The sequence below is a fragment of the Selaginella moellendorffii genome, unplaced genomic scaffold (genome assembly GCF_000143415.4).
Source record: "Selaginella moellendorffii unplaced genomic scaffold, v1.0 SELMOscaffold_55, whole genome shotgun sequence".
In the NCBI taxonomy this organism is placed as follows: Eukaryota; Viridiplantae; Streptophyta; class Lycopodiopsida; order Selaginellales; family Selaginellaceae; genus Selaginella; species Selaginella moellendorffii.
This window is the reverse complement of record NW_003314316.1, coordinates 1,305,078-1,321,145: the sequence shown is the minus strand read 5'-3', so window position 1 is coordinate 1,321,145 and position 16,068 is coordinate 1,305,078. Positions and strand designations below refer to the sequence as shown.

General features: G+C 46.5%; 2 protein-coding genes across 2 annotated transcripts; one reads left to right on the top strand and one right to left on the bottom strand.

Annotated features, from left to right (window-relative positions):
* Positions 1-9,688: 9,688 nt before the first annotated feature.
* LOC112350891 lies at positions 9,689-10,821 on the top strand. Its single transcript, XM_024687875.1, has 3 exons — positions 9,689-9,735; positions 9,976-10,521; positions 10,581-10,821. Exons 1-3 carry the CDS (start codon positions 9,689-9,691, stop codon positions 10,786-10,788), a joined length of 801 nt encoding a protein of 266 aa, XP_024543643.1. The 3' UTR covers positions 10,789-10,821.
* On the bottom strand, positions 10,586-12,352 carry LOC112350929 (light-sensor Protein kinase-like). The gene has a single exon (XM_024687995.1). The coding sequence runs from the start codon at positions 12,340-12,342 to the stop codon at positions 10,900-10,902; it is 1,443 nt and encodes a 480-aa protein (XP_024543763.1). The 5' UTR covers positions 12,343-12,352; the 3' UTR covers positions 10,586-10,899.
* Positions 12,353-16,068: the final 3,716 nt, after the last annotated feature.

Below are 16,068 nucleotides of genomic sequence, written 5' to 3'. Positions count from 1 at the left end.
TATGGAAGACTACTTCTGAGCGTTGCAGTTACCGAGCTCAGAGAAGGTCCCATATGCAAAACCATACTTGGCAGATAATGCTAAGTCTTGGTGGAGAACGATAGAGGCTAATGAAGGATCAGTGGCCACTTGGGAAATGATGAAGGCAAGGATTCATGCGACTTATGTTCCCCTGAATGCTACTCCACACCTAAGGGGTGAGCTGAGTAAGCTGAAGCAGACTAAAACCATTCAAGAGTATATGAATGGGTTTATGGCAAAGAGGATACTTGTTACAGATATGGGTGATATGGATGCATTCCATGCCTTCATATCAAGCTTGCAAACTTGGGCTTGCGGCGAGGTGATGCATTGGAACTCGACCAACTACAAGGAAGCGTTGGATACGGCTATCAAGGTGCATTTCAATGATAACCTGTGAAAAGGGAACACGATGGGGTCGAGGTTCACGTTTAGCAAAGGGGTTAAACCAAGGGGAACATATAGCAAAGGGAAATTCAAGAAGAGTTTCTCTAAGAATGAGTCCTCGGGGTTCCGGAAAGGTAAATCTAGTGGCCAGCGAGCAAGTACGTGGGAGAGTCAAGCAAAAAGAGATAAACCCATGGATAAGAAGGTCAAGTTTGTTAGCAGCATGGGAAATAACATATGCTACAATTGTAGTGAAGTGGGACACTTTTTGAGGGAATGTCCTTACCCGAAGAAGGCCAGAGCCAATATGGCCATTAAGTCGGGTGAAATTTAAATTGAGGTATATGATCCAGTCCCTAGCTCAAAGTTCTTCATTACATGAGCAACTTTGGTAGAGAGTTGTTCGCGACATCTACTAACCCTCCGAGGGAAGCTCGAAGGTAACTTTATTAAGATCCTTATTGTCACGGGTGCTTCGGATAATTTTGTGGCTGCAGACATAGTCCGGCAAGCCAGACTAATAGTGCAACGGCTGGGTGAACCAAGGATGATAGAGTTTATTCAAGGTAGCTAAAGCACCGATGAGATACTTAGACAAGCGAGAGTCGAAGTAAGGATATGAAAAGTAGACATGGATTTAATCGTGTTAGACATGGCAAGATTTGACATAATTTTCGGGATGGATTGGTTTAATCGGTTTGTAGTAGCCCTACATGGACAAGGGTGGAACTTTGTGGTACTGGCGAATGCTCGGGGAGAACGATCCAAGGTGGAGGCCTAGGATCTAAAAGTAGGGCAATGTAAAGCCAAAGACTCCTGCTTAAACATGGTGTCCATGAGAGGACAACTCACTAAAGGAACCAAGGCAGGATTTTTATGCTTACTCTCGGTGAAGAGTGACAAAAAGACGGGAATGGAAGAAATACCTTTAGTGATCCAGTGGGTGTTGGACTAATTCTAGGATACTATGCCAGAGGAGCTTCTAGTGGGGTTGCCCCCCGCACGACCGATAGAACACAAGATTGAGTTGGTTGAGGTGCTAAGGTGGTGGTTCGTCCCCCCTATCATTTGAACAAAAAGGAACTCAAGGGGCTCAAACGCCAACTAAAAGAGTTGGTGGACAAAGGGTATGTTAAGTTGAGCAAGTCGTTGTATGGGGCACCAGTGTTATTTGTGAAAAAGAAAAATGGATCTATGCATATGTGCACAAACTACCGGTTGCTCAACATGTATACAAAGAAAAACAAGTACTCTTTGCCAAGGATTGAGGACTTGTTCGATAGATTGGGAAAGGCAAAATACTTTTTGAGGATTGACCTAAAGTTAGGATACTATTAGATCAAGGTAGTAGAGGAAGATGTCGAAAAGACAACCTGTCAAACAAGGTATGGGAGCTTCGAGTTTCTAGTGATGCCCTTTGGGTTGTGCAATGCGCTGGCAACATTTTTGGCGCTGATGAACCACATTTTGTACCCTATCTGGATCACTTCGTGGTCGTTTATATTGACGACATCCTGATATATAGCGAGACGCTAGAGGAGCATGCCGAACACTTGACGAAGGTGTTTGAGAAACTAAGGGAACACAAGCTATATGCTAAAGAGAGCAAATGTGACTTTGCTCAACAAAAGGTAAAGTTTCTCGGGCACACGGTGGGCAAGGACGGGCTCAAGGTGGACCCTGAGAAGGTCTAAGTGATCCAGGAATGGGAGTGACCATTGAATGTACATAAGCTGAGGGCATTCTTGGGGCTATGCAACTACTATCGAAAGTTTATCAAACATTATTCGAGAGTAGCCCTGCCCTTAACGGACCAAACAGGTAAAAGGAAGATGGTATAGACAATGGAATGCGAGGCGGCATTTGTCCACCTCAAAGGGAAGTTAAGGAAGACCTTCGTGTTGGCGTTACCTGACTTTGGTAAGGACTTTGAGGTAGAAACAGATGCTTCGGACTTTGTGTTAGGCGCAATTTTGAAGCAAGACAACTATCCAATGGCGTTTTTCTCGAAGAAGTTGGACAAGGCTCAGTGAAAGTGGCTTGCCCATAAGAAGGAATTATTTGCGGTGGTCAACGCACTCAAGGAGTGGCGACACTACCTTGGGAGGCACTTCAAAGTTTACATGGATAATGTGGCAACGAAACATTTCTTGTCACAACCTGACCTAAAAGGGAAACAAGGTCAGTGGGCTAACGCTTTGGCTGAGTTTGATTGCGAGATTTTGTATAAACCTGGGAAGAGCAACATTGTGGTAGATGCTCTAAGTTGAAAAGCAAGCTTGAAGTTAATAATATCTAGCACAACAAAAACCTTTTGGGATAATGTGCGGACAACGTATAAGAGCGATGGTCTAACACAAGAAGTGTTGCTGAGGCGTGAGAAGCTCACTAGAGAGGTGAGTTGCCAATGGAAGAAATAACAAGTTATGCGGAATGCAATGGACTTATATATTATAAAGAAACAAGGGTGTATGTTCCAGAAGGGGAATTAAGGAAGATAGCTTTAAAAGAGTGTCATGACAGACCTCTTGCGGGACATGGCGGAGTGCCCAAGACGATGGGCTTACTCAAGAGGAAGTATCACTGGCCAGATATGGCTAAGGACATCCAAGACTATGTAAAGACATGTCCAACATGTCAGTAGGTCAAAGCCGTGACTAAGGCTAGTGGGGGCTTATTACAAAGTATCCCAATTCCAGATTGCCAGTGGAAATGTCTTACGATGGACTTCATCATGGGACTCCCCCCAAGTGAGGGGTTCGATGCGATATTTGTGGTGGTGGACTGATTTTCGAAGATGGCATATTTCATACCCACCACAACGGAAGTGGATGCGGAAGGTATGGTGAAGCTATTCTTCGAACAAGTGGTTTGAGTGCAGGGAAGGCCAGAAGAGATCATCTTAGATTGAGATAAGATATTCACCAGTAGGTTCTAGAGAACTCTCCTGGAATAGTATCACACCAAGTTGAAATTCAACACAACCTATCACCCACAGATAGGTATTGAGTATTAAGTCAAGTTTGGTAGCACTAACACTTCTTGACAGATGGACAAATGAAAAGGGTGAATAGGCAGCTAGAGGATTATTTGCGATGTTATGTCTCGGGAGACTAGACCGATTAGGTAAGTCATTTAAGACTTGCGGAAATGTGTTATAACAACTCACCACACTCGAGTATCGGGGTGAGTCATGGGAAGTCATCAATGGGCGAGCTATTGAAGGTCTTGTGGAACGCAGCGTGGCCAAATATCATGGAGAGTTACCTGCAATGGAGGCATTCATGGTGGAAAGGCTCAACATTTGGAATCTAGTGAAGGATTCCTTGGAGCGGGCTCAACAAAGGCAAACCAAATATGCGAATCAGAAGCGCCGGGACATAGAGTTCCAACCTGGGGAGAAGGTGTGGCTGAACACCAAGAACCTAAGGCTACCAAGTGGGATCAGCTGGAAGTTGACCCAAAGGTAAAAATGCATCTATTCCTGGAAATGAACTGATCTTGAGTTTATTAAACAAGTTCGCAGGGCCTTACGAGATTGAGGCACAAATCGGTAAAGTGGCTTACTGCCTCCGACTTCCTCGAGAGATGGGGAAGATGCACCCGTGTTCCATGTGAACCTACTCAAACCGTACTTTGAGGATCCACTTCGCAAGGACCAAGTGAAACCTTTACCTGAGGTTATCCAAGGGGAAGAGGAATATGAAGTCGAGGCCATCCTCAATGCATGCAAGAGCAAGCGACAAGCACACGAGGTGAAAGAGTTCCATGTGAAGTGGAAAGGTTTTCCACACTGCAAAGTAACATGGGAACCGGAGGAGAACCTAGCGAACGCGCGAGATCTAGTGGAGGAATTTCTGCATGGCAGAACTCTCTATAGTTATGCAAAGTTCAATTAAAAGTATCAACTTGTGAAGTTGAGCAATGGCATATGTTGGGACTTGAAGGCGCGCCGAAGGTAGCTAATTAGCATGGGTTAGCTAGGTCAACCAGGCGTAGGGAATTACGCCCAACTCCCCACGGGGATGTCGAATCCGTAGACGTATTCTACGGAGGTTGGGTTTGAGTCCCAAACCTCTAGTAAAGTAAGGCTATGTTCAAGTCCCGACCCCATACTAGGGCGTGGTGAAGTAAGGGGTATAGGGACACCTATATTCCGTTGTCATGGGCTCTTGACCGGGGAGGCTAACTTAAACACACCGCTAAGTGGGGGGATGCCCCCGAAGACGTGGTCAACAAGTCATAGGATTAAAAAGATATGTTCAATGTTGGCATCGAACTTCTTCTATAGGTGGTGGAGTTGTAAGGAACCAACTCCCCAAGGTGTCGTAGGCTAAAGGATCATTGAAAGCATGACTGAAATGATAGAGAGTTGATTGGATGGGACCAAGTCTGAGATCGAGTCTAAAACCGACTCTAAGACCGAGTTCGAGATAGAGTCCGGGATCGAGTCCAAGGCCGACTCTGAGACCAAGTTTGAGACCGAGTTCGAGACAAAGTTCGATATCCGAGATCAGGTCTGAGACCGAGGTCGAGTCCGAGGTCGAGTCTGAAATCGGGTTCGAGGTCAAGTCCGAGATCTAGTCCGAGATCGAGTCCTAAGTCGGGTCCGAGATCGAGTCCGAGACCAAGTCCGAGTATTAATACAAGTCGAGGGGTGAAAGCCCAAAGCGTGTGTCTCCCAGGGGGGGGGGGGGGGGGGGGCTGTGCAAGGGGTTCCAAAAGTATAGTAGGGATAGTGAGGTCTAGGAACCAGTCTTGAAGGAACTTTCCAGTGGTACCTCCAAACTAACTTGAGTTGAGACTGGGACCGAGGGGCCTTGGGTGGGAGTGAGCATGGACTCAGTGGTGCCGGAGGGCCACCCAAGGAAGTGCTCAAGAGTACTCCCACTCCCGGAAGGGAAACTGACTGCAGTGCTCTTGGCTCATGTGGAGTGGTGCCGTGCCCCACTTGAGTACCTTGTGGTTCATTGGTCCTAGCCCTTTCTAAGGGCTTGGGCCTTCCTTTCGAGATGGAAGTGAGGGGGGGGGGACTAGAGGTACCCATAACGGGCCGTTAGGCCACGGTGTTTTGCCCTGGCGTCCCGAAGCAAATGTTGCACCCAAGGCTTGGGATTTAGAGGGTCCTATGACCAAGTCTTGTTGCACCAAGGGATGTTAAGAACCTAGAGACTTGGTGTGCTTGGCTGCTTGTGCCTACGGGGAGTGTAGCCAAACCTTAAATCCAATCTAACCTGGGGAGGGGGATTGGGAAAGATTTGGGAATCATTGGATGGATGGCTAACGCTTCATTGCTCATGCAGTGAGTAGCTGAAACCAAGTAGGACCAAGTAGTAGCTGGTACAATAGGCGGGAACCTTGGTGAGGGAACTTAGGTAAAAGCCAAGGCAATGTTGGTCAAATAGACGAGGTAAGTTGGCAAATTGGAAAGGAAAAATTTGTGATTTACACTTGTCTGTAAGGGATGGAGTCCATGGCTCTCTTGTTGTCCTCTGTCTTAGGAGACATGGCTCGTGAAAGCTAGCAGCCTGGTTCCATTGGTGTCGCCACTGGATTAGAGCTCGTCATAGAAAACCTGGCTAGCATCTCTTCTATATACTTGGCTTGGTGAAGATAGATAGTGTGTTGAGAGTGATCACACACAAGTTCCATGCCAAGAAAGTAGGAAGTTGAGCCAAGAGTTTTCATCTCGAATTGGCTGCAAAGATCTCACTTAACCTGGAGAAAAATTAAGCGGTGATTATGGATGACAAGAGTATCATCAACATAAAGAGCGATGATCACAAATGATTCACCGTCCACCTGAATATAAAGATTTGGGTCTGCCATGCTACGGGAAAAGTCCACACTTAGTATAAAATCGTCAAAGCATTTGTACCAAGATCTGGGTGCTTGTTTCAAGCTGTAGACAGCTTTCTTGAGAAGCCAGAGATGATCCTCTTTTCCAGCGGCTAGAAATCCTTCTGGCTGTGCCATATAGATTTCTTCTTCAAGCGCACCATAAAGAAACGCCGTGGTCACATCCATCACGGGAGCGAAGGTGTCATTGTAGTCAAGTCCAGGAACTTGCAAGCATCCTTTCGCCACCAATTGCACCTTGTAGCGAACTGAGCCATCAGGATTAATCTTCAGAGCATACACCCACATGCTCTTGATAACCTGGCGATTGGAAGGCACAGTTGGAACAAGAACATGTGTCTTGTTCTTTTGCTATGAAGCAATCTCGGCTTCCATTGCTACACGCCAGTAATACGCTTCCTGTGAGGCCATGGCTTCTCCATAGGTCCTCGGAGTCCCAGCTGCACAAGATGAGACCATGTCTCGAGCTGAACAGCGGAATGACCCAGCCCTCCATGGTGCATGCATAGAGAGCCTTTCCGCTGTGTGGCATCAAACTTATGGCTCATATATACAAGAGGATGCCCAACTTGAAGCAATACGGCTCCAATAGCAATGTCACTTGCATCTGTCTCGACCACAAAAGGCTTTTCAAGATCAAAAATCTTCAATATTGGAGCAGAGATACAACACTGCTTCAAATGTTAAAATGGTCGAGAATCCCCTGAACCGTCAAAGGAACACTTGGAGCCCATTCACCGTAAACATGAGTGCTATATCCATCTGCCATAACCATCTCGTAGATGATTGAACTCTTTTCCACAGGCAAACCAAGTTTCTTCACCACCTTGGAGTTCAAAAAGTTGTGTGTAGCACCTGGATCAAAAAGAATACTAACAGCATTACCCTGAATGTCCCCTTTGGCCTTCACAAGTTGATTGTGCATAGAACCATTAATCTCAACAGAGTTGATATGAACTCGAGATTTAGATTCTTGAATTTTTGTGGAAGAGCCACCACAACAAATGCCTGAGCTGTATTCACAATGGATTCCACCACATTCACTTTAGCATTTTTTGATCCCTTCACAAGAGGACAATCCTTGCCATGATGTCCAGCCTTGTGACAACAAAAACAATTGCCCTCCACCTTGTTCTTCTCTTGTTGGTCTAACCAATGTCTTTTTGCCTCATTACCATCTCCACTCTTCGAGCTACAATGAAACAATGGCTATTTCTTCCCTGAAGATGAAGTATTGATGGGTTGGTCATCACGTTGACCACCCCGGAGACCATCCTTTTAACCAGAGTTGACTTAGTTGACCGACGGTTTGGGCAAAAAGATTTGAGCCTTAGTGATAGCATCAGTCAATGTTGCTGGAAAATCTTTTTTGACCTTCTACTGCATATCCACTGAGCTCAATCCTTTGATGAAACATTACACTTTTAGCAGCTCATTATAGGTGCCCGTAAGACCAAGGCAAAGATCACGAAACTTGCGGGCATACGCATCTAAAGACAAAGTCCCCTGCCGGATCTCTAACAGCTAGCTCACAAGATCAACCTCTTCAAACTTTTTGACAAATGAAGTGTGGAAAACCTTCGTCAAATTAGTCTAAGAAGTCAGCTTTGGATTAGCTTTGATGTAGTTCTTCCACCACGAAGAAGCATGGCCCGTAAGCTTCGTCACAAAGAAATTTATCTTCACCTTATCCTCATAAGAATTGTGAGACTAACAACTTTCCCATAATTTCAACCAAGAATCAACCTCTTGACTATCACAAACATTTGGTGATGATTTTCATTCCATGATACCATAATCCTTGAGATGCTTGACATACTAATGGTAATCACGGACATGAGATTGACTCAACCCTTGAGGGTCCATGAGAAGCAAAAAATCCTTAATAAGATTGACGAAATCCTTAACTTCCTTTATGTCGTTTTGAACCTTAGAAATTTGGCGTCCTTGCCACATAACGACATCATCAAAAGTTTCTTTCACATCGTCATAGCTATCATCATTAACGCCATACTCCTCATTAGGATCAATATTTTGCTCACTTGCCATCCCCAAAAGAACATACTACTCTAATACCAATGAAACGAACAAGAGAACAAACCCTAGGCCAACCTCCCAACCCTTAAGGCATTACGGCCACATGCCATAGAATATTCTTAGAATATTCCCATGGTTCGTGTCGGGCAGCATGGTAAGGTGGTAGAGGTCATGCCGTTCAGGCCAGGACACTGTGAGGATAGCTCCTGTGGTCGAGATCAGCTGGAATTGGCAAGGTGTAATGGCAAACTGATACCCATCCTTAGCAAATTGGCCCATAGAGAACAAATTAGCACATAAACCAGGAATATAAAGAACCTCATGAATCTTCACGACTATTCCTTGTGGTAAAGTGAATGATGGTTCCAATTCCTTTCACAGCAAGCTGCTGGGCATTGCCAATTATGACATACTCCTCAGTGGCTGTAGGAACATAGGCTTCAAAGTACTTATCACTGTTGAACATATGGTCTGTAGCAGCAGAATCCAGGTAGATGCACTCTGTAGACAGTGCTGCCACAGCCATAGCTCGTGACAAGATGAAGGCATGTACGACCTTTTTCTTTGCATTGTTCCTTGCAGGCTTGAGAGATGGATTTTTCACCCAGCATTGAGCTTCGTCATGGCCTTTCTTGTTGCAATGAGAACACTTGGGCTTCTTGGATGAAGAGGCTCCTTGTTTCCCTTTGTTCACTGGTTCTTTCCTGAGAGAAGAGTAGAATGCAACGGCCTCTGATCCTGTTGTTGCTCTTCGTCTCAGATCATCGTCCTGGAGGCTACTGATCACGCCATTCAGGGTTAGAGTAGTTCCAGTGGTAGTGAGGCTACGTATGAGAGGATCAAAGGATGGAGGAAGTGTGACGAGCACCAGCTCTGCTTCTTCTTCATCCTCTATGTTTGCTCCCACATCCTTAAGATCATCTAGGATTGTTCGCACAGCAGCAAGATGATCCTTGAGGTCGTCCCCTTCAGCCATCACCAGTGCATGAAGCTGCTTCCGTAGAAAAATGCGATGGGATGTTGAAGGGAACTGGTAAGTCTGCTTCATGGCCTCCCACGCTTCCTTTGCACTCTTGCACCGTCCAATGCAATGGAATTCTCGCCCCTCCAGCGCTGCGTGGAATTTGCCCAAAGCTCTCCGGTCCTTCTTGCGATACTTGGCAGTTTCATCCATTGTGGCTGTATCTGGAAGTGTCTCAGTTCCTGTGGTGATGTCCCAGAGGCCTCGTTCATCCATATAGGATTCGAATTTTGTCTTCCAGAAGCGCCAGTTCCTCCCATCAAATTTTGGTGGATTTGCGTCCACTGAAATGATATCCGCTGTAGACACAGTCGGATTTGAGATGGTGGATTTGGAGGCGGATTTGTAGGAACAGTGGCTGCCATGGGTGCCGATACCCAATCCCACCACTCGTTCAAGTCTAGGTCCAGGTTCTTAGTTGTCCAGTGCCTCTTGCAAGGCCTGGAGCGCTAGGATTAGGCCACGCCCCTGTCTACGTAGACGGAGGCTCCGATTCACCCTAGCAAGTGTCGCCCTGATCCTACGGTTTCGAATTCTTCTCGCTCTCCCAGGCATTGCTCCGATACCATCTAACGAAAGGTGAAACGCTCAAGATCCGTCATGGCATAATGAACTCGTGTCTCTCCACGTGGACTAGCCACGTGGCACAGGCCAAGGATCTGCCGATGGCCCGATTGGATCGCGCAATCTCACGCGAAGGAAGGGATCAAGAGCAGGCGCTTGCTCAAATTCCGGAGCAAATTCCTCGTCCACACGCAGTGCTTGCACGGCGAGGGCGCCGGCTCCAAGAATCCGGCCAAGCGCAACAAAGCGGGAGGCGGTGACGCGAACGATCGGATTTTCAGGTGGGTTGCTGTGCCACCTCCGGATCGCCTGCCGCTCGCCGATCCCAAGATCCCCGAGCCGCAAGTGTACCGGAGGAGAGTGATCCAGAAGCGCTTGAAGAGACTGGGCGATGCGTACGTTCGTCCAGCCAAGCTCAAGAAGCAACGGCTAGCTGCCGGGATCGTCTACAAGCCATACAAGTATGGGGATCCCGAGAAGTTGAAAGCGGCAAAATCGTTCTTTGAGCGGAGAGCGATGATCCTACGAGAACTACTGGTGTCTGCGCTGCGGCGGAAGCTGCCAAGGCTCTGCTGCCAGATCGAAAAGGTTGGGATCTTCACCGTCTACTCGAGTTTAAGAACTAAAGAATGGTGAGACCTTTGTGCTTTGATATTTATCTCGTAAGTTTCCTTCACGTTTATCCCGGCAGGATGAGACGAAGTTACGAATGGGAATTGGTAAGTTCTTTATGGTTCTTTCGTGAAGCATGGTTGATACTTTTGGCAGGCAGAAAATTAGAACATCTCAATACTCAGAAACTACCGGTGTTCCGCAGCTTTTTTATTTCACAGTTTTCTTTTCCCTTTCTTCTGAAGTTTGTTCCCATATCGGATACGCTGCGACGACAAACGATTTGAATCAAACGAATAACACGAAGAGCTTCATACGAACCCGAAGACCCACGTTGGTTCTTTTCAGCACGTTCGCCAGCTCCATCCCCAGCTCGCTCTTTGACGGTGTTATAGCCATCATGCCGTGGAGGTTCTGTGAAAGCTCCTCCAAGATCCTCTGCATCCGAGGTGATGTCTGTCCATTGACGTTGACGTACAGCAAGATGAACAGGATCTCGGCGAACCAGAGCAACCTGCGAGCAGTGTCTTCCTTGAAGTTGGTGTTGATTTGCTCGGCCACTTCCATGAGCATTGAGTCACTGAAGAGGAGCACGACGCTTTGCTCCACCTGAGCTGACAAAGCTTTGATGAGCAGCTGGAGGACGTGAATGGATTACCTTGGTGCAAAGCCACCAGACCGTGGAAGGATCGTTCAGGGACAGAGCTTTCTCGAAGGCGTTTATGAAGAGGCTGTACTTTACCAGTTCGAAGGGCTCGGTCCTTTGATCTGGTGGTGCGACTTGGTGAGGACGGTGTGGTACCGGCTGAAACCAAAGGTGGTGAGCTCCAGAAGTTACATAAAGCAAAAGAGTTTACCTGGACAACGGGAGATGGAGGATTTTGGGTCCAAAGCCCTTCAGGTGCTTGGACAGGAGAATCCAGGTTCATGATGTGCGACGAGGATGAGGAAGACGACGAGTACGAAGAAGAGGAAGATGACCTGGCTGCTGCAACCAACTTGGCTCGTAACTCATCGATGGAGTCAGTGCCAGTGATGATCCTGGTCTTGAGCTGCTTCAGCCGCTCGCAGATATCCGAGAAGGAAGGCCTCTCTTTTGCATCGTGGCTCCAGCATTCCCGCATGAGCTGCGACAGGAACTCTGGACAGGTGGCTGGTATCTCAGGACGCTCGCCTCGAAGGACTTGCTCCATGTCCATCCCGACCTTGAACGGAATGTTTCCAGTGACAAGCTGGTAGCTCAGCATCCCGTAGCTGTAAACGTCGGCCTTCTTCGTGTAGCGCTCGCTGGTCCACACTTCTGGTGCCATGAAGTTTCTGGTGCCTTGCTTGGCGGTGGCTTTGCTGATGAGGGAGGAGATGAAATCGGGCCTCGAGACTCCAAAGTCGGCAATCCTGATACTCACGAGATCGTTGTCTTCTTCGCCAACCAAGATGTTCTGCGGCTTGAGGTCCCGGTGGATTATATTCTTCGAGTGAAGCCACGTCATGCCAGTAGCAACTTGGAGCATCACTGCCACGATCGACAGCAACGGGAGAGATTTCTTCTTCTTGAGGACGTAGTTTGCCAGGTCCATGTCCATCTTCTCCATCACCAGCGAGTACCGCTGCTTCTCTTCATCTAAAGACTGGCCGGCGATGTGCAACACGTTGGGATGCTTGTCCGCTTCGAGAACCGCGAGCTCTTTGGCGAAGCTCTTGTCACCTTGAGGGAAGACTTTCACTGCAAACTTGTGACCGAGCCAGATTGCTTCATACACGGTTCCGAAACCTCCTTGTCCCAGGTGTGTTGTCAGCTTGAGTTCCTTGTGGTTAATCACTGACTTGTTTCCCAGGAGCATGGAGCAAAGTATCTCTTTGGCTGTTTCGCTCTCGGTCGTCAGGCTTCCCGGGCTCGTGGCTCATTGCGAGAGTCATGAGCTCCTTCCGATCGTTCCTTTCGGCTTCTTCCAGCATGCTGCTCGAGTTCTGCCTCATGAGGCACGAGTTGTAAGCCTCGGTAATCCTGGATCTGTGCGAGGTGGACGGTGCCAGCTGAAGGAGATAGACGCTGACGAGCTCGACACAGTTGTAGATCTCGGGATAAATGCTCTGGAACTCATCGCAGCTTTCCTTGAACAGCAGGCTCCGCGCGATCCAATTGCCTTCTTGGCACGACTTGAGGAGATGGAGGCCTCTGTTAAGGACAGCCACGGTTTCGTCCCACACGAAGGCTGGCCCGTTGCTCGCGAAGTTGAGATCCTGGATTTGCTTGAGGTAGTCTCGGACATAGCCGACCGCCGCAATGAGGATCCTACGTTGGTTTCTACAGACCTTGCTGGAAGTGGATATTGTGCCAACCTTGTCCGCAATTCGAATCGCCTTGAGCAAAGTCGCTGCTGCCATGCCCGTTACCAGCGCCGCACCATTCTTGTAAAAGGTATAGCGTGGGAAAAGTCTACCGTGGACTTTTCTTTTTGAATAATTCTAAGTCCTAAGGGCAGGGTTCCATGCTCCACCCACCTGGAAATTTCTCCCCCCCTCCAAAAAAAACTCCCCTCCCCATTTTTTTAATGGTTACATGTAACCCTCTTCTTTATATGCCACGTAAGTTTACACATCAGCGTTTTTTTTGCCACGTCATAAAGGATTAGGGTGCCAATTTTGTTTACCCTAAATTGAGCACACACCATGCCACGGCTCACTGATTTTTCCTTGGCGATCATTTCCCATGCTGTAGGGATTGTGATGAGGTACTTAAATTTGGTAGAGTTGTTCTTTCTGGAGGAGGAAGATATGATTTTAGTTCTGGTTTTAAGAAAACTCTTGTTCATTCGAATGGTGGAGGAAGCGATTGCTATAGTTCTTTCTATGCCATGTCCTGCTACATCTTCATTTGTTGAGAGAGTGATCACTAAAAAGGAGCTCCTAGGGCTATCAATCAGTGTGTACTACATCAAGCCGAGAAGTCTACACTGGTGGTATCAAACAGAACTTGAGGTTCTTCATATAGATCCACAAAGATTCAGAGAAGTTTTTCGGGTTTCGGTATCTATATTCACTTTTCTTTGTGATGAGCTTGCTCCAAAATTGGTTAGGAGGCCTCCTCCAGGTTTGGCAGAAATACCAAGGCGGCACTTGCCTATTTCAAAGCAAGTAGCTATTGCTTTGAAACGTTTGGCATCCGGGGATATGTGGCGAACAATTGGTGATGCATTTGGAGTGGCTTCATGCATTGCCCAAGCTTGTCTATGCCGTTTCAGGTATGCATTGCTTGAGCATGAAGGACTAATGATCCATTGGCCGGATGAGGAGGGAATGAAAGAAGTTATAACTGGATTTCAGAGATTGCGTGGATTTCCAAATTGTTGTGGTGCAATGGATTGCACTCACATTGCAATCGAGCTCCCAGGATCAGAGGATGCAACGGATTGGTATGCTGGGGCAAAAAAGTACTACTCGATGGTAGTTCAAGCCGTGGTAGACAGTAAGACTTCATTCCTTGACATAACAATAGGGATAGCAGGTAGTGTTCCAGATAGACGAGTTTGGAATTCTAGTGGTTTGAAGAAGGCTTGGATTGAGAAGAAGCGTTTATGTGGTCCAGTATACCACACAGAGTTTGGGGACATTCCACAATATATCATTGCAGATGGAGGATATTACTGTGCTTTACCGGTGTTGGTCTCATATCCAAACAGGTTTCATAGCAAAGAGCAGTACAACTTCCTTCATTCTTCTACGAGGATTGTTGTCAAGTGATCTTTTGGAATTTTAAAGAGGCAATGGAAATTGCTAGCTCGAAAAGGATTCGGAGGTCATCCAGGCATCCTTGCAAATAACATCATGGCTTATTGTGTGCTACATAACTTAATGATCACACGGAATGATAGGTTCATGGAAGATTTTGACCCCGACAAATTTAACCATGATGCAGGCTAGGGTTCTTATACCGGTCATCCACAAGCTCATCCCATTGTGACTCACATTGCATTTGTGTGTGATGAAATCCCTGTGAACGTAAGATGCCGGAAATGTGTTGCCACTTCTCTGGTCCTTTCATCGATTTTCTACGGCCACCGCCTTCTCGATCCTTCTCTTTTTCCATCCTCTTTGCATATTGAAGAGCCATATTTTCATCAGTAGACCATTTTCCTTTTTGTTCATCATTCAAAGTTGGTTCATTCTGGGAAAACAAGTTGTGAAATCAAAAAATAAACATAAATAATATTTATTGTACCTCTGGAATACTTGTTGCTCCATCAAAAGAGCTAGTTCCTGGAGGAGGTAGTGATAATAAAGTTGTGAAAGAGGAATTTCCAATTCCCCCACCATGAAATCCTTGCTATTGCAAAAATGCATTCAACACAAAGTAGGAAAACAATTGGAAAAAAATACCTGGCTCGATGAATTGAAGTTAGCTTGCATTGTAGGGATACTTGGAACAAATCCAATTATCGGGTTGAATGTAGGAATGCCAGGCTAAAAACCATTATTAAACAAAAGAAAAAAACCAAAGAGAAAATGAAAAGTACCTGGATCATAGCTGCATTTGGCATAGATCCCATGCTAGCACTAAAAGAAGAGCCCTCTCCTCCCTGGACATTAAGAAAAATAAGCAAAATTCTAGAATTACAAAATTTCATACTTACATGAGTTTGAGCTATTGATGAACTAGAATAAGAGCCAAATTGCAACCATGGATGAGGTGAGGGTGAGCAATTCTCCATTTTTTACAAACTTCCTTCTCAAATCACTGCAAAAATCCCCCCCAAAACCCTCCAAGAACTCGCATGCTCACAAAATTAGGGCAGGCCAAATTTTTAGATGATGTGGCAATTTAGCCACATGGCATTATTTTATTTGTGTATTTTACCGGGTTCCAGGCTCTGGGAGAAATTTACGGAGGGGACACCGGGTTCCCCCCTTCCCCCCCATTTTTGGTGCCATGTCACCAGGGGGGGCATGGAACCCAGGGTTTTATTTCCCCCCCCTGGAAATTTTCCCCCCAGGGTGGAGCATGGAACCCCGCCCTAAGGCATGGGAATCATACTTTAATCAGACAAGAAAATTCGTGTATGTTTCAGGCCCTTGATGACAGTAGTGGGAGGCTCACATGAGAGACTGGAAATGGATCAGCACTCACCTCCAGTTATCCCGTTCTTGTCATCCTGGAGAAACAGGACGCAAGTGCAGTCGGACTGAATCTGGTAGGCCTTTGGAAATATAAAGGATCTTCGTTTTTGTATCTGAAGACACCTTGAGGATTGTACCATTTCCCAACTAATAATTGTCGTCCAAGCAACAAGCTGTCAATGTTATATGAGTTGATGCCAAATCTATAGGAAATTTATAAAAATAAAGAGTTGCCAAATTTTCTGGGCCACTGGATCCAGCCTATGGCAGCCATCCTGCCGTCCAATGGGGGGTAATTGTCAAAGGGTTATTTTGTTAACCACGTCTTACACTCTCAGCCAATGGGAGGTAGGGTGAGAAAAGGTGTTATGACACATATCACATGTAAAGTGTTGACTGGTATTGATATTGAACTTTTTGCTGTGGATACTCACTACTATGTCACTTGGATC

What these genes read in the sequence shown, in the direction of transcription:
- LOC112350929 (XM_024687995.1), bottom strand. Translation starts at nt 12,342, where the DNA reads ATGCTCCTGGGAAACAAGTCAGTGATTAACCACAAGGAACTCAAGCTG.
- LOC112350891 (XM_024687875.1), top strand. Translation starts at nt 9,689, where the DNA reads ATGGGTGCCGATACCCAATCCCACCACTCGTTCAAGTCTAGGTCCAG. An exon ending in TCGTTCAAGTCTAGGTCCAG is followed by an intron (nt 9,736 to 9,975) that starts GTTCTTAGTTGT and finishes CACGTGGCACAG; the next exon opens with GCCAAGGATCTGCCGATGGC. An exon ending in AGTTTAAGAACTAAAGAATG is followed by an intron (nt 10,522 to 10,580) that starts GTGAGACCTTTG and finishes TTATCCCGGCAG; the next exon opens with GATGAGACGAAGTTACGAAT.